Source organism: Magnolia sinica, chromosome 9 (assembly GCF_029962835.1).
Source record: "Magnolia sinica isolate HGM2019 chromosome 9, MsV1, whole genome shotgun sequence".
NCBI lineage: Eukaryota > Viridiplantae > Streptophyta > Magnoliopsida > Magnoliales > Magnoliaceae > Magnolia > Magnolia sinica.
This window is the reverse complement of record NC_080581.1, coordinates 78190004-78211043: the sequence shown is the minus strand read 5'-3', so window position 1 is coordinate 78211043 and position 21040 is coordinate 78190004. Positions and strand designations below refer to the sequence as shown.

The 21040-nt window shown below is 39.1% G+C and overlaps 2 protein-coding genes across 3 annotated transcripts; one reads left to right on the top strand and one right to left on the bottom strand.

Moving 5' to 3' along the window:
* The first annotated feature begins 11240 nt into the window (after positions 1-11240).
* Positions 11241-14333, top strand: LOC131255192 (receptor like protein 22-like). Its single transcript, XM_058255888.1, has one exon. The coding sequence runs from the start codon at positions 11241-11243 to the stop codon at positions 14331-14333; it is 3093 nt and encodes a 1030-aa protein (XP_058111871.1).
* A 2096-nt stretch (positions 14334-16429) lies between these two features.
* On the bottom strand, positions 16430-21040 carry LOC131255770 (uncharacterized). 2 transcript variants are annotated; one of them, XM_058256590.1, is made up of 4 exons: positions 20572-21040; positions 19379-19765; positions 16857-17000; positions 16430-16762 (listed from the first exon to the last, which is right to left on the bottom strand). In XM_058256590.1, exons 2-4 carry the CDS (start codon positions 19511-19513, stop codon positions 16730-16732), a joined length of 312 nt encoding a protein of 103 aa, XP_058112573.1. In that variant the 5' UTR covers positions 19514-19765; positions 20572-21040; the 3' UTR covers positions 16430-16729. The 2 variants fall into 2 exon arrangements, with proteins under 2 accessions (XP_058112573.1, XP_058112572.1); XM_058256589.1 differs by having other exon boundaries at positions 19379-21040.

Sequence of the window (21040 nt, the reverse complement as noted above, 5' to 3'; positions counted from 1 at the left end):
CGGTGTGGATAAAACAATTACATCATGGTGGGGCCCACAGATCCCTGCCCGGGCGGATTACTGTCCGGGTGGGGGTAGGACGCAATCCGCGTCCCCTGGCAGCAGCTCTGTGGGCCACATTAGCGTGTGTGTTTTTATCCGGACGCAAATTTCCTGCGGGAGCCTTTCACATGAAGTTCCCGCACTGGAACCCAGGTGGGGTCCACTGTGATGTTTGTGAGAAATCTTCCCCTTCCATCCGTTTTGTGAGTTCATTTCAGGATATGATGCCAAAACGAAACTGTATCCAAAGCTCGAGTGGGCCGTACTGGAGGAAAATGTGGTCAAGGGAATTCCACTGTTGAAACCTACCTGGGTTCGATAGTGATATTTACATGCCATCCATACTGTTAATAACTTCATTCCTACTTGGATGAACAGAAATCACAGATATTAGCATGATTCAAAACTTCTGTGGCCCACAAATATTTCAACTGTGGACGTTCAATTATCACATTTTCGGCTCACTTGAGCTTTGGATACGGTTCATTTTTGGCATCATCTCCTAAAATGGACTCACAAAATGGATGGATGGGGAGGATTTCTCACGAACATCATAGTGGGCCCCACCTGGGCTCCCAGCGCAGGAACTTGCTGGGAAAGACTTTCGCAGGAAATTCGCGTCCTTTTCATCCACGCGGTCGATCCCCTTTAATGGATAATGAGGAATCAGCCCAAAACGAATGCAGCTTTAAAGGCACAAGTGGGAATCCGCATCTACTTTCTCCGCACCTTTATTTCATCCTATCATACTCAAAGGCACAAGTGGCAATCCCGTCTACTTTCTGTGCACCTTTATTTCATCCCATCAGACCCTTTTGTGTAGATTCAACATCCTTCAACAGCAAAATTTCCTCCGAAGGCCTTTCAACAAGAAGTAAGGTAAGGCTCCACGTGATACTTGGAGAATCCACTTTCCTTCCGCTCCACTTTTTTCTAGGCGCGGATTAGATACGGACAAGGTCATGAGCCAAATCACTATTGAAGTGATGTCACTAAGCTTTGTGGACCCCACCATGATGCATGTGTTGTATCCATACCATCGAACCATTTGTAGAGATCATTTAATGGCATGAGAAAAAGAATGAAATAGATTTAAAGTTCAAGTGGACCCACCATAGAAAACTGTCGGATCAGTCACACCCACCGTTGAAACATTTATAAGGCCCACCATGATGTATTTTTTAGATCCAACCTATTCATAGGTTAACATAGACATAAATGAAGTCAAAACAAAAAATATAAGCTTGATCGGAAACTTCTGCGGGCCCTAAGAAGTTTTGAACGGTGGATGTCACTGTCCCCACTATTTTTTATGGTGGGGTCCACTTGAACTTTAGATCTATCTCATTATTTTTCTCATGTCATAAAACAATCTCTCCAAATGGATGGACGGTATGGATACAACACATGCATCATGGTGGGGTCCACAAAGCTTGGTGACGTCACTTAAGTAGCAATTTAGACTAATCCGCGCGGCTTTTTTCTACCCTTGCCACGGTTTTCTTTTTTCTCTTGCCACGTGAATGCATCGTGCCTAGGGGTGTACACAGTCGATCCGAGTCGAACTGGGTTAAACCTGGCCCGGCCCAGTCACCAGCCAAACCCAGCTTGAACCCGGCTCGATCAGCAATCGGCTGAGTTCGGGCCAGTTTCGGACCTTACTGCCACTTCAAAAGATGGGCGGTGAACTATACCAGAAGGGTAAAGGGGAAAGGGACGGGTAGGGTTTTGAATACACACACACACACACACACACACACACACACACACACCACTTGGCCGAGTCAGGCCAGGTCGAGTCAGGTTTCGGGCCAAGTCGGGCCAAACTGGGACATATCCGAACTCGGCCCGAAACTCAGTTCGAGCCGAAGAAAATGGCCCGTCCCAACCCAAACTCAGTTCCGGGTCGGGCCGAGTCAAACTTTTTCGGGTTGAGTCGAGCGAGTTAACCGGGCTAGCTCGGTTCGTGTACAACCCTAATCGTGCCAAACGAAAGTGGTCTTTGTAAGAGAAAGGCTTGTATGTGGAGAAAAATCAGGTTCGCATTAGGTGTGTAACACACATAGGATGGACGTGGACAGCTGGTTAGTATCTTTTCACTATCCATTTCTTTTCTCCATATGTTACTCACCTGTTGAGAAGCGCAACATGTTTTTTGAGTAAAGTGATTTTTATTGCGGTGTCTCCTATAGGAATCTGGATTCTGTCTGCCACAAACAGGAGTTTTCTGCATTATAATTGTGAGTGGGCCATGTCATTAGTGATGATGTGACCCAATCACAATGCAGGCAACAAGAAATCCCTATTCAAGACAAACAGAGGATTCAGAGTCCTGTTGATGATGAGTCAACGAGTCTTTCACATAGGTGCTATATAAAAATGTGTGAGATATAGATTCGCCTAAGTCCTAATCCATTTTCTTTCACATGAAATCCAAATCAACCTTTCACTTCACTATGCATAGCCCGTATCAAACGTTTAATTAGGAAAACTATGCAATAGAGGCTATGTAGCCCATACTAATAATTGTGTGACATCAACTTTATACATCTATTATGTTGATTAATATTGAGATGTCAACCGAAATGCTAAGCAGATTTGGAACTCAAGTGAGTCACAGTAAAGAGAATGATGAAGATGGGTCACCACTTTCCCTTCTTTCTTCTTATGTGTATCATGCACCTAGGCGTAGCCCTTACTTTTCTCTTCGCCTCTCTTCTTTCTTCTCTCATCTAAATTTCTCTTCCTTTTCATTCTCTATCGAATCCTTATTCCATGCGCATGGCATGTGCCATGTCATTGCATATTTAAAATTTATAATATTACTATTAAAATTGACAAGATTGGATTAATCCAATTTAATTAGGTTTATGATGGTGGACCTAGACTAAAGCTAGCTAGATTAACAACCTTGAATTTCTGAGACATATGAAACCAAGCTAATTAAGATTAAAATTTTAATTACATCTAAAATGGCAAGCCTTGTAACAACCTTGAATTTTTGAGACATACGAAACCAAGCTAATTAAGATTAAAATTTTATGTTTTTAATTAATAAAAAAACTAAACACTTAGCACAATGGTAGAAGTATTCTCAATGGCAAGATAAGTTAGAGGATTGATTCTTTGCAGGATAGTGTTAATGATAATGGACCTTATTTCAGAAATATCGTAGATGACGATTGTAAATCTTGATAATTCGAATCCGAGCAATCCATTAATGATTTTCCAAACTTAATTTCTTTAACTTCACAAAAGCTTTGCACATCTTTTATCCTTAATTATCATGTTCTAATTAGAATCCTAAGACTAAAGAATGATCAACAAGATTTATCTATAAGGTTAAGGATCATTTAGAGGTTTAAGGAGTTGTTTTGGGTCAAAGGTTAAGGTCAATAAGACACCTTATTTACCTATTCTTTGCACCTTGATGCTCATGTTCTCTTGTGTCTTTAGTCTTCAGCTTCCAAGGGCTTAACCAACTGCATGATAAGATATACAAATTAATGCACTAGCAAGGGTGCTTTCTGCCCAAATTCAATCAGCTTCGTTTCATGCCCTGCCTGGAAGGAAACAGATGGTGATTTTCAGACAACACCCCCTATATATGCAATTCTAGTTGGGGCACATTTCGGTTAAATTCTAACTAATGAGGCTTTTAACCAATGAGGCTTATAGTTTCACCAACTCTTCATACTTTCACACTTCATATTTTTACTATTAAATTGATTGGAGGAGTTCATTAAAGAACCTGCTGACAAGTACATTCCACCTGATTTTGTTATTGACGAAGGGTTTTTCTTCTCCAACCCAATGAAACATTGTTTTGATGGATCTTTTGCAGCCCCCTCGGTCCAATTTGTAGACCATAATATGAACTTTGTGTAAGCAGACAAACAATAGTCTAATTTTATTTTCTCGAAAATTGCTTCAATTCTCAATGATGGTAAAAAAAAATAAAATAGAGCAATTGAATATCAAAGCATGTTTAATCACCACTCTAATCATATTCAACGAAATTGCTTTTTCAAATGTAGTCAACAAGTAAGCATGAGCCTCTAGTCTTTGATCAAGATGAGATAGGGCCATAATGGGAAGTGAGGCCACTTGAGATGCAATTATCCAACAAGAAGCTTATTTTTTTATATCAATGTTCCTCAATAATAGCATGTCATAATTACAAGTTAGGAAAGTGCAAATAGCTTTTCCTTTTCTTCGTTAAATAAATGCACTTTGTATTTTCTAACATTTGTGCATTGTTAATGTCAAATAATGCCCCATTTTAGAAGTTGTACTTTGATACTTAAAAAGGCGGAGAGGATCCTTCACACCCATCACACTTTAGAATGCCCAGTTTTCAGGCATCTCAAATAAAGTTGTCCTTACATACTTAAAATAAAACAGTGAGCTTAATTTCAACCAATGTACTTGATAGTGAATGAACACCACATGAAAAATCAATACTTTCTATAGTTTTGGTGATGCACCTGATCCCAACCATCCAATTACTTATCTGCTTTTTGGATGGACCATAACTAAAACCTAAATTGATTAACTAATGGATTGGTGGACTATTGTGGACAATGTTAATAATCGAACCAAAAGCAACATCAAAAGGGTCATCATATTGATTGAACAATCAGAAGTCGCAAACAAAATGATTCCTTTCAATGGTCTATTTGAAGGCACAAATCAGAGCAACATCAAAAGGGTCATCATATTGATTGAACAATCAGAAGTCGCAAACAAAATGATTCCTTTCAATGGTCTATTTGAAGGCACAAATCAGATGGTTAGGATTGTTATATAGATGAGTCTAATTTTTGAGTTATGGCCATCGAGGACGATAGGTATAATATTCTACACGAGACATGGTTACAAACGTATGCTACATATAATAATCGAGCTTGATACATGATCCTGGATGCACATACAACCTAAATACATTGAAATAATAAATTTTAGCATAGTCCCTTCATTCATGGGAGCTCAACTTCTAGTCAGGGTAACTCAACTTCCACTCAGCATGCAGTTGAGGTTAAGTGTGGATTAAAAATTCTGACACATGGTCTCATCACCCCACAAGTTGAATGTTAATCATTGATCAATCTCTTCTAACCCTGCATCATATATGCTCTTACATGCATGCTCAATGCATCACTACACCATGTAGCCCACTGCTTTAGTAAATTTCACCTATTGTGCTTGGTGCAATCTCTTTGTATAGTGGTCTGTTGCTTTGTACATTTCGCCGATTGTGGCTGGTGTTATCTTTTTCTTCCCAAGAGGAGGTAATGATTTGAAGATCCAATGGGATTCTAAGGATTGTGGAATTTTGATGTGGCTACCAACTTGACACAATCCTCCTTTATCCAGCCTTAGGACGGGCAATATGAACACAAAACACCCACTAGGGCTGAAAGTCAGGCGGGTTCAACCTGACCAACCCATGACCGACCTGACATTGGGTTGGGCTCGGGCAAAATGTACCGGGTTTGGTCTCGAGCTTGGGCTATATAAACACCAACCCGATAAATGTTGGGTTGGGCTTAGGTTGAGGTCTCGGGTTGCCCGACCCAAACCGAACCCGACCAATACATAAGCTATATATGATAATTGAGTGTGGATCGCCTTTGTTGAAGGCATAGGAAATTCCAGTCGGGTTTGGTCCATGCCATTTCCGATGACTCAAGCTAACAAGATATGCCAGATTTCTCTCTCAAATAGATTGCATACCATATAACAGGACTTTTGCCCCTTCCTGCTATCGGTCAGTCCAAGTGGTCCGATGGGTGCCTCCTAAAATGGGCCGCATCAAGGTCAATGTGGCTGTGGCTCAGCTCGTGGTAATCCTGGCCCGTCAGGAGGAGGTGGAGTGTGGCTAGGGATGATTCGGGCTCCTTGCTTTTTGCATTCTCTTCGGGTTATGGCTTTGGCTCTAACTCTAGGGCGGAGATCAAAGCAGTTTGGGAGGCCTTATCCTTTTTCATTTCTAGCAATGTTGCTAGAGTGCAGATTGAAAGTGACTCTAAGACTGTGATTGTTCTCATCAATGGGAAATTGTCCCCTGCTTGGAACATTTGCTACTGGTGGATCAGAATCAAACATCTTTCATCCAAGCTGGAGGTGTCTTTTGCGCACTGCCCTCGGGAAGCAAACGGAGTGGCTGATGATTTGGCCCATAAGGGCAGCAACAGACAAGCCCACGTCATCTACCATTCAGCGGCATCCCTACCTAAATTGACTAAAGGTATTTTGTTTCTCGGCAAGGTGGGTTTGGGGAACCTAGGGGTTGTTTGACTCTTTCTTCCTTCTTTTGCCCCTCCTCTGTGTTTATTTCACGATAGGCGGGCCTTCCTCTTTTTGTTGTTGGGCCCGCCCAAATTTCGTACCCTCTTGTATCGTTTTTCCAGCAGATCAATGAAATTTATGTTTATATATATATATATATATATAAACAAGACTTTTAAAGGAATAACTCTGTATTTTAGCTTATTTGTTTAGAAAAAATAAAGTTCTTTACCATGAATAACTACATATATAGTTAATAAAATCATAGGTACAAAAAAAATAACAAGTGTATTGAAATATGATAGACTAATGTAATAATGAAAATATTAGCATGTATTTGCCCAACCAACCCGCCCAACTCGACCGAGCCCGCTTGGGTTGGACTTGGGTTGAGAATTTCCAACCCGAGGTTGGGTTAGGGTTGAGGTATAGGAACCTTAGGTTGGGCTAGGGTTGAGCACCAAGCCACCCGACTTTCAACCTTACGTACCACAAGAATAAAGTATGGCTCATAATGTGATGAATGGATGTTAGATACCTTTTCATAGTCCCTATCTAAATAACTTTTGCACTAGCATGACCAATTTTTTCCTGACGAAGGAACGAAATAACAATTTGAAGAGTCAATAGATAAGTGAAGGCCACAATGTGATGGATAGATGTCAGATACCTTTAACTTGTCCTTACTGAAACAACTATATGATAGCATGCACGTTAGCAATCTTAGTGAGATTGAGACGCTGATCAGGCAATCTTGACCATGCAAATGACTTGTATTAAAGAATCAAGCCTATCTAATAATGAAATAGGTATACCCATGCAGGAATTTGGAGACCATCAATTTATTCTATCAGTCTTTCATTTTCATTTATATCTGGCTAGACCTATAACCTGTGGAGCAAGGCATCTGTTAATGGTGATTACTCTGATGAACTTGTAAGGCAAGGCATCTGCAAAATGGTGATTAGTCTGATGGTGGCTTCTGTATTTTAGTGAATCTTAAAGCTTTAAGAAGCTACAATGTTATGAGCGCAAATTAGGTGCTACTTGGATATTTCGAGCTCGGGACAAGTTGTGTTGGGAGCAACCGCCATGATGTATGGATTTCATCCACACTGTCCGTCCATTTTTGCAAATTATTTTAGATTATTAACCTAAAAATAAGGAAAATTCAAGCCTCAAGTGGACCACACAGTGGAGATTAAATTTCTACCATTGAAAAATTCTTACGGACCACGGAAGTTCTAGATCAAGATGATATTTGTTTTTTCAAATCATATAGGTGTATATGACAATATCAACAGGTTGGATGGAAAATAAACAACATGATAGGCCCTAAGAAGGTTTCAATGTTGGGCGTCTTTAGCATTGCTGCTTCCTGTAGTGTGGTCCACTTGAGCCTTGGATCTGTCTTATTTTTGGGTTAATAATCTAAAATGATAAGGGAAAATGGATGGACGGTATGGATAAAATTCATACATAACGGTGGCCCCTCAATGGCCACTTGGAGCTTCCGCCTATCTCGAGCTCCGAATAGGCGAGGGTCATACTTAGCCACGCCCTAGTGTTATAACATCCACTCATGTCCACTAGGTTGTCCTGAATTTGGGGCCTGAGACAAAAAACCAACCAAGATCCACAATTCAAAGTAGGTCGCATCAAAACAATGGGGATGTAATGCAAACCATTGGTTTGTGTATAGGGACGCTATGATGTGTATCTTTCAAAGCTGTTAGTTACTCGTAAATCATCTAAATTAATTGCCCACCCATCTTAGAATTCATTCCCACGTGAGATAAGGTAATCGCGACACTTTGTCATCTAATCCTGTAGCTTGTATTATTTGCCAAGTATAATTTATGAACACAGTAAGAAATACAGAAATGAGGGCAATCAATAGTAAAAAAAGAACAGAAAAAAGTGCATAAATCCTTTTGCATGAATAAATGTGTCAAGTGCTTGACCTGCTGATGGTCATGGCTTACTTAACTTGGTGAGATTGTTGTGTCAAGAATTTCAAGAGTAGTTCGAAATTAAAGCATGTTGGCCCACATTTATTGGCCACCGTCAAAGTCATGCATGTATCTGTGTCATGTTGCATGTGGAAGTGTTCTATTTTAAGAAAAATGGACTGAATGTATTTATAAGATAGAGATGGGAAGTGGGACACTTGATGCCACCTCCCTTGAATGATCGCGGCCAATGATACCCGTTCATGTAGTCAATTGCTTACCACTGTTTGGAAATAGAGCAAATTTGATCCCATCCATCTAAAAGGCCTAAGCCGAACTTCCACATTACATCATGGATTTACAAGGTGAGCTCCACTCTGTCATGCACTGTACATGCCTCCACGTGATCATAATGTGGAATTTACAAACTATAGATCGATGTGCCTCACTACATAGATGCCTTGGCTAAAAAAAGAAGAAGAAGAAGAAGAAGAAGAAGAAGATCGTGCAGGTACATCAACTTATCAGGCGAGACACCGTCCATGAATCAGATGTATGACATAAGATCATCTTTATGCTTGCATGCATGCATTTGTTCAGTGCACTTTTTTTCGGCACTCAATGCACTCACAAAAAAAAGTTACATGTGTTAGATCGGAACCACTCACTAGGCAATCCTCAATGTGAAGGCCTTGACTCAAAGAGCCAAGCCCACACATGCGTACTGAATGTGGTGACTATAATTCACTTTATCAATCATTCACATCTTGATACATGTTTGGCCCTAATCTGTGAGACTGGGGCAAAGAGAAAGTGGTGACCACCTGTGAGATTGGGGCGGAGAGAGAGAGAGAGAGAGAGAGAGAGAGAGAACTGTGGAGCTTGAGCACAAGAGAGGGAGAGAGCGGAGCTTTGGCACACGTGAGTTAGGTAAGTGAACATGGTAAGAAAGGGACAAACGAATAGGGTAGGGTTTAAGTTTTAATTTTTTATAAAAAATATAATATATATTATATATATAATATATTCAAGTCGAGCTCGAACTCAAACTTCGTTTTGAGCTGAGCTGAGTTCGAGTCGAGTCGAGTCAAGATCCACTATGATCGAACTTGACTCGTTTTTAAAACGAGATAGGTCTTATGAAGCTTGTTTCATCTCGAGTTATCGTTCGAGCTGAGTCAAGCCAAGGTAGATCGAGCTAAGCCAAGCAACCTTTTCAAGCTAGCTTGGCTCGTGTACAGCCCTAAATTATTGTCAAGGTACCTTGTGTTAGTTTTCTCCCACTTTCCTTATAATTTTTTCTAAAATAATATTAAAATATCCACCAATTAATAAAGTCGCTTAAAAAGAATTAAATAGATATCTAAAAGTAAAATTAGTAATTAATATTGATATAAAAAATCACAAAAAACAAAAAAAATCTCAACCGCTAAAAAAATTTTGTAGGCTACAAAAGTTTTTGGTGAAGCTGATATTTGTTTTTCCCTTCATCTAGGTTGTTGTGTCCTGATCAACAGGTTTGATGGCAAATAAACTCACAGTGGGTATTACATTGAGCCCTAGGAAATTTTTAATGGTGGGAATTCAATCAGCACTATGGTCCACTTGAGATTTGACGTGCTCTTTTTTTTCTTTTCTATTAATTCCCTCAAAAGGAGCAGAAATATGGATGGACAGCTTGGATACACAATACATGCATCAATGTGGGCTCCACAGTCTGGACCACACTGCGTTGGGTGAGACTGCGCACCTAATCCGGCTGGAAATGTTTTAACCAACCACAAAGTATGGTGGGCAGTTAATCACCATTGTTTCCTATGGTATGGTCCACCTCAGGTATAAAGAATTTACATTACGGTATGCGTATAGAACATCGACAACTAACCAGTACCATTGATGCAATCCAAAACTACCTAGATGTTTATATGACATCCAAACAGTTTATAAGGTCATTTCCACTTGGATTAAGTGAAAATACCAAAAAATTATGAAACTTTTTAGCCATTAGAATGTTTCAAATAGTAGTCACTGAATCCTTACTGCTGCCTACTTGAGTTTTGGATCCACCTCATTTTTAGTCTTATGTCCTAAAATGATCTCTCAAAACGGATTCACCGTGTGAATTTCTCATAAACATCATGGTGGGCCCCACTTAGCATCCCAACTATGGAACTTCCTGCTAGGCATGGGCAAGAATTCCGGGTCCCATTCACGTCCCCGATATCCAGAGTTGTATTAACAGTTCAAATAAGATCAAAGTTACATGGGCCTCACAATGATGTATTGATTATATCCACACCGTTCACCTATTTGGCGAAATCATTTTAATGAATGAGCCCCAAATAAAGTCATATCGAAAGCTCAAGTGGATCACACCACAAATAGCAATGGAATAATGATTTTCACCGATAAAACATTCATGGGCCCACCCTAACGTTTATTTTTAATCCAATATGTTTATAAGGTAACACAGACCTGGATGAAGGGGAAAAACAAACATCATATTGATCCAAAACTCATGCGATGCATTGTGGTGCAGTTAATCGTTGGATCTCTCTTATTTTGCCTCTCAAGCCTTGAGACAAGCATGCCAACTGGACGAACGGTTTGGATATAACCCATACCTAATGTGACCCACCTAACTTGTTGAGGCCAATCCGCTGTGTATGTAAATACCGGACGCTGATTAGATACTGACAATGTCATTATTTTTCTCATGCCATAAAACGATCTCTCCAAATGGATGGACGGTATGGATACAACACATACATCATGGTGGGGTCCACAACTCTTTATCTTTCTTTGATGACTACTCTTATGAGCGGCTCTCGTGTGAAATTCACACGTATGAGTCTTAACTGTCGTAAAACCTCTTCACTTTCTGTCTATAAATAAAGCTGACGCTTTGTATTCCTACTCATCCCAAACGCCCACACATCCATCCATTATTAACTAATGGCTATCCTCTTTTCTTCTAAAAACCCATCATTTCTCATTCTCTTCTTTTTATCATCTCTTCTCTCTCTCACTACCCAACAATGCAACCATCATCACTTCTCTGCTTTACTCCACCTCAAGTATGGTTTTAACTTCACTACTTCCACCCTCTCTACTCTTCCTTCTTGGAATTCAAACAATACCAATTGCTGCTCTTGGGAAGGCATCACGTGCGATGGACCCACTGGTCACGTGATCAGCCTCGACCTTAGTGAGCTCTTTATCTCTGGTCGGATTGATTTTGAAAGTCTATTTCGTCTTCGGAGCCTGCGGAGGCTCAACCTCGCTTACAATGAGTTTGATCCATCTCCATTCCCATCTGGGTTTGACCAGCTCACCAGTTTGACCCATCTCAACCTCTCTCACTTATCCTTTTATGGCCAAATCCCACTGGAAATCTCCCGCTTGACCACTTTGGTTTCTATCGATCTTTCTCGCAATCAATATTGGAATGGTTCTGGATTTCAATACCTGAAACTCGAAAACCCAAGCATTGGAGCAGTCGTCCAAAACCTGTCCAATCTGAGTGAACTCTATCTGGACTGGGTACACATCTTACTGCAGGGCCAGACCTTAGATTTGCCACTCCCTACTCTCCGCAAGTTGAGCTTACGATCTTGCCTTCCCTCAGGTTCCAGATATTCTTCCCTTTCGCACCTCCATTTCTTAACTGAACTCGACCTCAGCGGAAACAATCTATCCTCTGCAGTGCCCAGCTTCCCAGGGAGTCTCCGCAAGTTGATCTTACAAGATTGTGATATTTCAGGCTCCATCTATTCTTCCCTTTCACAGCTCCATTTCTTATCTGAACTCGACCTCACCTATACCAATCTTTCCTCTGCAGTGCCCAATTTCATTGGGAACTTATCCACATTGACGTCCCTGCTCCTTAAAGATTGTGGATTGCATGGAAAATTCCCTGAGAGTGTTTTCCAGCTGCCAAATCTACAAATCATTGACATATCACGCAATCCACTTGTAGCTATCAATTTGCTGGAGTTCCCTCAAAACAATACTCTACGGCAATTGATCCTTTCATACACTGGATTATCAGGAAAGTTACCAGATTCTCTCAGTAATCTCAAATTCTTGACTCATTTATACCTCAGAAATTGCAACTTGTCAGGATCATTACCATCCTCACTTTTGAACCTTACCAAACTGCAATATCTGTATCTTTCATCCAATAAATTGAGCAGTCCAATTCCATCATCATTGTTTTCACTCCCATCATTACATACACTGGACCTCACAGGTAACCAACTTAGTGGTCAATTAGGCGAGTTCCACAATGCCTCTTCTTCACAGCTGGAGTTACTCTATTTGGATAGCAATAAATTGCAGGGGATGATACCGAGATTTATCTTTCAACTTACTCAGCTTCAACTACTTTCCCTTTCTTCCAATAATTTTAGTGGTGTTGTGGAGCTATGCTTATTTCAAAACCTCAAAAAACTTTCCTCTCTGGATCTTTCAGATAACAACTTGTCAGTCCAATATGGCAATGGTAATTCCACATTTACTTCCATCCCCCAGTTTGAATCTTTGTTGTTACGTTCTTGCAACATCAGCACATTTCCAAATTTCTTGAGAAATCAAGAGCAGTTGGGGCAATTGGACCTTTCCTACAATAAAATTAGTGGTGAAATACCCAAATGGATATGGGAGGTTGGCAATGGGTCTTTATACTCTTTAAATCTTTCTCACAATGTTCTGCAGGGAATAGTACCATCTCCCCATCTTTTGTTGATCAGTGACTTACGTGTTCTGGACATTAGCTCCAACAAGCTAGAAGGCTCACTTCCTATCCCACCACCGTCCATCCTTTTCTTTTCAGTTTCAAACAATGGCCTTGGTGGTGAAATCCCTCAATCAGTTTGCAATGCAACATCCCTAGCAGTCCTTGATTTATCTCAGAATCACTTCATTGGTCAGATTCCACCATGTTTGGGTGAGATTGGTGATAGGCTAAGTGTGTTGAATCTTCAAGGAAATGCTTTCAATGGCACCTTACTTCAGACATTTAAAGAGGGATGTAACATACAAACGCTTGATCTCAGTGGGAATCAATTAGAGGGTCAAGTGCCAAGGTCTTTGGTCAATTGCAAAATGTTGGAGGTATTAAACCTTGCAAACAATCAAATACATGACACCTTCCCTTTTTGGTTGGAAGCTTTGTCCCAGTTGCGTGTTCTCGTCTTGAGATCCAACCAATTTCATGGTACCATTGGGCATCCTATAACAAATCACCCTTTCCCTCTGTTACAAATTTTCGACCTCTCTTTCAATAGCTTTGAGGGTAATTTGCCATCAAATATGTTCAAGAGCTGGAAGGCAATGATGGATGAGGACAAATCCCAATCTTTGGTCCTTGGCAAAATGATACCCAGAAGTTCCATATACTATCAAAACAAAGTGTCTCTAGTCATCAAAGGGCGACAGATCGAACTAGTAAAGATCCTTACAGCCTTTACTGTAGTGGATCTCTCGAAGAACAAATTTCATGGAGATATCCCAAAATCAATTGGGGATCTAAAGTCCCTCCTTGTGCTCAATATGTCCAACAATGATTTAACTGGCGGAATTCCAACATCAGTTCAGAATCTAAGGGATCTAGAGTCATTAGATCTCTCACATAATAAATTGTCTGGAGAGATCCCCTGGCAGCTAACAGATCTAACATTCCTTGCAATGTTGAATCTCTCACAGAATTTCCTCGTGGGAAAAATACCACAAAGCCGGCAGTTTCTTACATTTAACAACGAATCATTCAAAGAGAACTTAGGATTGTGTGGACCTCCACTATCAAATAAATGCAAAAATGCAGAGAGTGCACCACCGTCCGCTTTGTCAACATTGCAATCCGAAAGGAATTATGACTGGGAATTAATGTGTATAGGATTTGGAGTTGGATACGGATCAAGTGTAGGGATACTTTTCTGGACCCTAGCACTTTGGAGGAAGGGAAGGAAAGAATTCTATATATTTATTGATGGAATGTTTTCCTTAAAATTTCCTTCCATGGTGTTTCCTAAATGGCAACGATGGTGAGATGATTGGAGCTTGGGTAAATATGTTTGTATAGTTTGTGTCTACAATAATAAAAAAAAAAGCTGTAGTTGTTTTCTCGTTTTTTTAATTTTGTGTATTTTTCTTAGTCTATATGATGTGTGACAGTTGTTTCTTGTATTTGCACCTACCTAAATGTTGTACATAGCCATTTTCAAATCAATAAAATTACAGGTGGTGTGCTCCCACCTTTCTACAAACAAATACAAATAAAATTAAATGATGTCTCATCTATCTCTTTGTTTTCAAATTTTGGCCCACCTCAACAACATGATAACTTAATCTATGAGCTGGATGATCTAACCAATGTAGCCTACCTAGCCAGTGGTCTTTGTTTTTTTTCCAATGGTTTAGACAAATGTGGGATAAGAAAACATTCAGACAAAGAGAGGTGTTTTATGTATATCTTTATATTTTGCATTTTTCGATCATCACACAGAGAGTTCTTTCACCTTCCCACATCTATGTACGTGGGGTGTAAGAGTAATCACTTGTTACTATGTGGTGACTTTTGAGTTGGACTTTTGTGATGCCAAAAAGAAGTGTTTAAATCATCATCTGCTCTCAAGGCACCATAACATGCAGCTTTCTACTGCCTCTGGATACATATAACCAGCATTACCTGTCTGCAACTGGTACTACTAGCAATGAATCCCATCTTACAGATGATTGGCCTGACATTCGATTCTGGAACCCACACTAAAATCATAAAGCTGCATAAAAGCTTAAAAATTGATTCTTGCACAAGTCACCTAACAACCCAACGCATAGATTTTTTTATTGGCGCTTAAGGTAGTATACAACTCTCGAGACTAATGCCCCAAGGACTATCCACTGGGAGCAGTAAGGGTAGAGCAATGCAGGAAACACAGCATATCATAAGCACACCAAATTGCTACTGCAGATTAGAATGTATCACCCACACCCAGTAGCATGAATGAGGCACACCTACATAAACAGGGCATAGAGACTGCCCAGGCAGAGGAAAAGCAAAAGGCTGATGCTGGATGACAGTAGACCTAGACTATCTGCAACTGGATTGTTTTCTTTGATTGTGTGATAAAAGGACTAATTCATAGCTTCTAATTCAAATCTAACCTTGCCAATTACGTACCAAAGGGTCCAAGGCATTTCCCTATTCAATTCTTTAGTATATTCCACCACCACTTGCAAGTCAAGTTCTAGCATTTAGTTCTAAAAACCAAATTGCTTACACTTAATCCGCTCTCTCCTTCCAAGGGTCCTTTGCCGTACACATGCAAAAGTATCATATCTGTGAGATATTTTTACCCATTTATCAAGTCAAGCCTGGCGTGCTCACCTCCTAGCTAAAATGGAAGCAGATTGGCTTGTGTACCACACACCACCGACCTAATTGGTGTGTTTACGTCACTAAGTTCCGTGGGTCCCATCATGAGGTATTGTTATATCCCACCAAGTTCTGATGATGATGTGGGACCCATAATGGACGCACCATTGCCCAGAAGCCTCCCAAGTTACGTAGGTATCATGCCACCAATTGTAGGGTTTGGACCATCCAAAACTAAGAAGTTTCTAGTGCACTGCTCATTTATAGTGGAAGCTTAATATTAAAGGTTGGGGAGCATACACATTTTTTAATGCTCAGGATGCTGCATGATTCATCATTTGTATTAAGGATAGGTCCTAACAAATTTTAGGCTGAAATTGTATTATAACACTCAAAGGTGGAGATGATCCTTTCCTACTAAGCTCACTTTAGAAAGCCCCAATTGTCAGACATTTCAAATAAAGGTGTCCATGACAGAATTAAAACACAATTGAGTAGAAGAAAAATGCAACTGATAATGAATGAACTACATATGGAAATTCAATATTTACTAGTCTAGCCAATGCACCTGATCTGGACTATCCAATTAATTAACTGCTTCTTGGATGGACCATGATTGAAACCCAAACTGATTAAATGATGTTAACAATTAGATCAATGGACTTACTGTGGACAGAGACAGTAAAAAAATCCAAGGGGAAGCAACATTTACTAATTGAATAGTCTGAAGTCACACACGAGATGATTCTTTTTAATGGTCCATTTCAAGGAACAAATCATATGGTTAGAATTGTTGGATGAATGTAATTTTTTTAGTTACAACCTATCCAAGATGGGTGGTTAAACTATTCTACACGAAACATGGTTAATTAGGCATGCTACATGCATTAACCGTGGAAATTACATGTACATGGTCCATATCACATTTGTGTTACTATAGTTTATTAGCATAGGTACCACAACTTTAATCTTGCTTCAGCATCTCAGATCGAGGGCCCATGGTTGGGACAATGGAAACAAAGCCAAATCCAACATTTGAGTTTTCAAAGAGAAGAACAATTTCCAAGCTTTAGGTTATATTTGCTCGTAGCTTCCACATGCTCTGCATTGGAGGAAACATAACAAAATTCAAGGGGAAAGAACTAGTAAGATAATGAGCAATCTAGTTCAAAGATGAGAAGGCAAAGAGAGATTACAAGGGGTTCATCATCTGATTCTCTTGCGGCCCCTCTATCGGAACAATCCATTTTCTCTTTTGTCTGATTCTTTTGGGTGTTTTGAGGCCTCCAGTTCCTCCTCTGCGGCTTCCGAAGGAGATGCTTGTTCCTCAGTAGAATCATCTAATAAGAAAAAAGCAGGGCATGAGAAACCAAAAGAATCGAGAAGATCTCAACCATATGGTTAAAAGAGTCAGTGATTCAGATCAACTCATTCGGCCCTAAGTCGAGTCACAACTCACTTGACTCATGGTTTTTTTTTTTTTTTTTTTAAAAAAAAAAAAAAAAAAAAAAAAAAACTCTCTCTACTTTCATTTCAAGAAAAGAAGACTTTACAAGGCTCGGCACTAACAAGAGGCCCCTCTCAGCAAAAAAAGAGAGGACCAGTCAAAACAGAGCAAGGACGAGCACCTATGTACACACTTGACTCAAGGTTGATGATTCGGGGTGTAAACTGGGTTGGGTCTCACCGAATTTGAGTTGACTCATCCAATTTGCACCCATGACTTGACTTGTACGAATCTTAAGACCATAATATAAATCATTCAATCCAATATGTTAGTGCCACTCATAAATTTCTTAAGAGGCAGCTAAATCAATGTTTGAAGAAAATTTATCAGCTGCACTCTTATTACAGGGGAGAGTACTATGTTCATTTCTATATGAGGATTTAAAGGGCATGTAACAAAATATCATAGCCACAACATAGAGCAGATGGCATTCAGTTCGGTTGCAAGAGTAAGGACAACAGTGCATGTATTGAATTTGGCTCCCACTACATATAACAATAAGCCAATGGATGAAACTATCATCTTGTGGGAATTTTGCATTTCCCTAGGTGAACCAGAGAACACCATTGATTTCAAAAGTGGCAGTAGCTTTCCCTGAATTAACTTCATCAACTTCAGGACTGGTGTTGGGGTGAGAAGGGTATGATTATGATATTTTTTTTTTTTTTCTTTTTTTTTCTTTTTTTAAATTTTTTTTTAGAGAAGGGTAAGATTCATAATCATACCTTAGGCAGAGTAAGGGAAGTCTACTCTCACCAAATGACTAAGATGCATATAATGGTAAGTATTCACAGTAGCAAATGTAAGTAGCTTGTATTTAATCGCTAATGTTTTATAAATAAAACCAATTAAAGCTAGTGATCCAAAACTTATACATAATATGTATTCCTTGAAGATATTTAAAGCATCCAAATTGCAAAGGCTACCTCAATAATATGACAGACAAAAGCACCCTTGAAATTATTTACAAGCTATTATGTATAATTATAATAAGAATTGATGCAACATCCTTGCATATAATTTATGACCTATTTATGTATATGCAAGTTATATTTGATTTACACAGATCATGAGGTACATAAGGCAGCATGCCCAAAATGCATATACTTGTAAGAACTTCTAGTATCAAATGTAAGTAGGTTGTATATAACTGTTAATGTTTATATGACAAAGCCAATTAAAGCTAATGAACGTAATCTTACACCATGTACTCTTTTAAGATAACCTTCCAAATCCTAGAAAACAGAAGCCAAATCAGAATAATTTAACAACGATGGCAAATAAAATAATAATGATAACAACAAGAAGTTACAAAGCACCCTCATGTATAATGTATCACCTATTGATGTGTAATAGCATTACTGTTAAGTATATTCGAGAATATAATATGGAAACAATACAGTGTCTTTTATATCAAAAGCACAACTATATCTACAAATCTATAATTGTAAGTTCATTTATTTTTTATGGGTAAAAAGCTTTTCTGAAAGAGATGAGAAGCATTACAGATGCAGAAAGCATTCCAACACACAGATGCTCACTCAACACTAGAATCCATTTCTTGTTCTCAAAAGCAAACTTCTTTAAAATACTGAAATCAGTTGTGGCACATGTATTTTGGCATATATAATGGTCATTGAAAATTGGGCTCGGACACTTCTATCAATATGTGACACCCAACACCTATGTCTGTGCAATTTTCCCAAGTTGCACACATAGAACTGAGAAATTTAAACACAGATTTAAAGGTAACTGGATATTGGCTTGTATTCAATCAAGACACCATCCCACGTAGAATCCTCATTTAGAGCAATTAAAAGATAAGTAAATTGTACAAAGCAACAAATGAAACAGAGAAGAGCAGGGATACCAATAAATTGATTCAAATGCTTGAACCTTTTTGCATTCATCAAAATTAGGTTATGAAGGATGATGTGCAAGTGTATGGACCAAATATGTGAGAATATTTTCATATCATGTTGCATAGAAAGTTGGTGTGCCTTCAGTTGGTAACGCGTTTGAATAACTTCCATTACGTTATGTTTGTCCAGTGGAATCAAAATGACTAAGATACAACAAAGATATTATCTAGTATAAGAAACTTCAACCCCATTCATACAGGCATGAAAAGGCACAACATTCAGTGAAATGCAGCATAGAGAAACTTTGGCAAGTGATTGATCTATAGAATAAAATATAAAAGATACTTGCCTCTTTAAACTTGAGTGGATGGGATCCAGTTATGCTGAATAAGAAGCCACAAGCATACTTTGACATCCTATGTGCCAAGATAAAGTCAGCTGCCAATAGTGGGAAAGATATAACAATCTCTGGATAAGCAAACATTATCTGCTTTTATACAACAAAAGGCAATGGAACAATACACACATTTTTATCTTCATACTAAGAACAGGAATAAAATGCCAAGTAAACAAACATTTCTAACAAACTTTTGCATGAAAGAATAGCTCTAGAATGTGATATCTTAAAGTCAAATAAAAGATGTCAATAGGTACTTTTTTATATCCAATTGAGTACTTTGACCTGCACAGGACATCTTTTGCTGAAGCAAGCCTTAGACGGGCCTTGTCCATAGTACTGCAAGATGAGAAAGTCCTCAGTTATAATGCTACTGTCAGCTACTTAAAACAAGAGATTTAATACATATGATGGCAAGGATGCCCATCACCAAGAGATGAAAAACATCATTATGTTTGTAAGCCCACAATACCTTGATTTTATATTCTTTGAAATCTCTCCTAAAGAAAGTAAGCTTTTCAGGATTTCGTAAAGGTTTTCTATCCATGGCCGCAGATGAGCATGTTAAGAGATAAAAACCTTTTCAACAAGGTTTTATGCCAAATATCTGCTATACAAAACCAAAGAGAAAAACAATGGAGAGTAACAAAGTGGGGATATTAGCAGTGAAAGCAAACTTTACATGGTAACTGGATTGCAGAAAATCATTAAAATAAAATTTTAGGGAATTAGTTATTACATGTATTAATATTCCATAACATGAAATAACTAGGTATAATAAACTAGTCGTACCCTGACTAACCTTCAATAAACAAAGTTCATTTTGTTTTTTTCCCAAGAGATTTTAGTGTTGTCTTCTATTTCTTGGAACTGAGATAATTATATCTAGAGGAGAAGATCTTATCAAAATGGGAGAAATATATAATGGCATGCATAAGATGCCTCAATTTTATAAAGACTAAAAAAGGCATACACTGCCGCACTCTAATATTTTTCTCGTTATAATATCCACAATTTCGCCCTCTCTGGTTTCAAAAACAGGCATTGTAGTTTTCGTTGTGCATCCCAGAGATTGTAGTACAACAGGCAGATTTGCTTTTGTAATCACTAGGAAACTACATTGTTATTAGAATTAGGTCAATCACCGCAGTTGTGGCCTCTGTTCTGAAGTGAGTTCAGTCACAACCAGATGCTGCCCTTTTCCTACACTTCAGCTTTCTCTTCTCCCTGCTGTTGAGAAGCGCCAACTCGATCTAGCATCTCTCTGTAGTTTGCCTTCTCAGGTATGTTATGTTCTCTGTATGGTGGAGATGGCTGGTGGCCCAGCTGTGTGGTGTTCTGATTGTTGTATGAGCTGATAATCTGTGGTTGGGCGGTGTAGTCTTGAGATTGTTGTATGGGAGTGAATGAATGCAGATTGTGTTCAGAGGTAGAAAACTTCACCCATCTTTGTTCAGGCACCCCAGCTTTGGTGCACTTGAAGCTGTCCGTTTGTTTGTCTGGTGGGAGTAGGGCCTCATGCAGTTTTTAAAGCATTGGTAATAACATTAAATAGCCTTGTGATAGGCCAGTTTGTCTAGTGGGAGTAGGGCCTCATCCATTTGGAGAGATTAT

Coding starts and splice junctions, on each gene's coding strand:
- LOC131255192 (XM_058255888.1), top strand. CDS start 11,241: ATGGCTATCCTCTTTTCTTCTAAAAACCCATCATTTCTCATTCTCTTC.
- LOC131255770 (XM_058256589.1), bottom strand. CDS start 19,513: ATGTTTGCTTATCCAGAGATTGTTATATCTTTCCCACTATTGGCAGCT. Junction 17,001..19,378: donor ATCCACTCAAGTTTAAAGAG/GCAAGTATCTTT, acceptor TTTTCTTATTAG/ATGATTCTACTGAGGAACAA. Junction 16,763..16,856: donor AATCAGATGATGAACCCCTT/GTAATCTCTCTT, acceptor CCTCCAATGCAG/AGCATGTGGAAGCTACGAGC.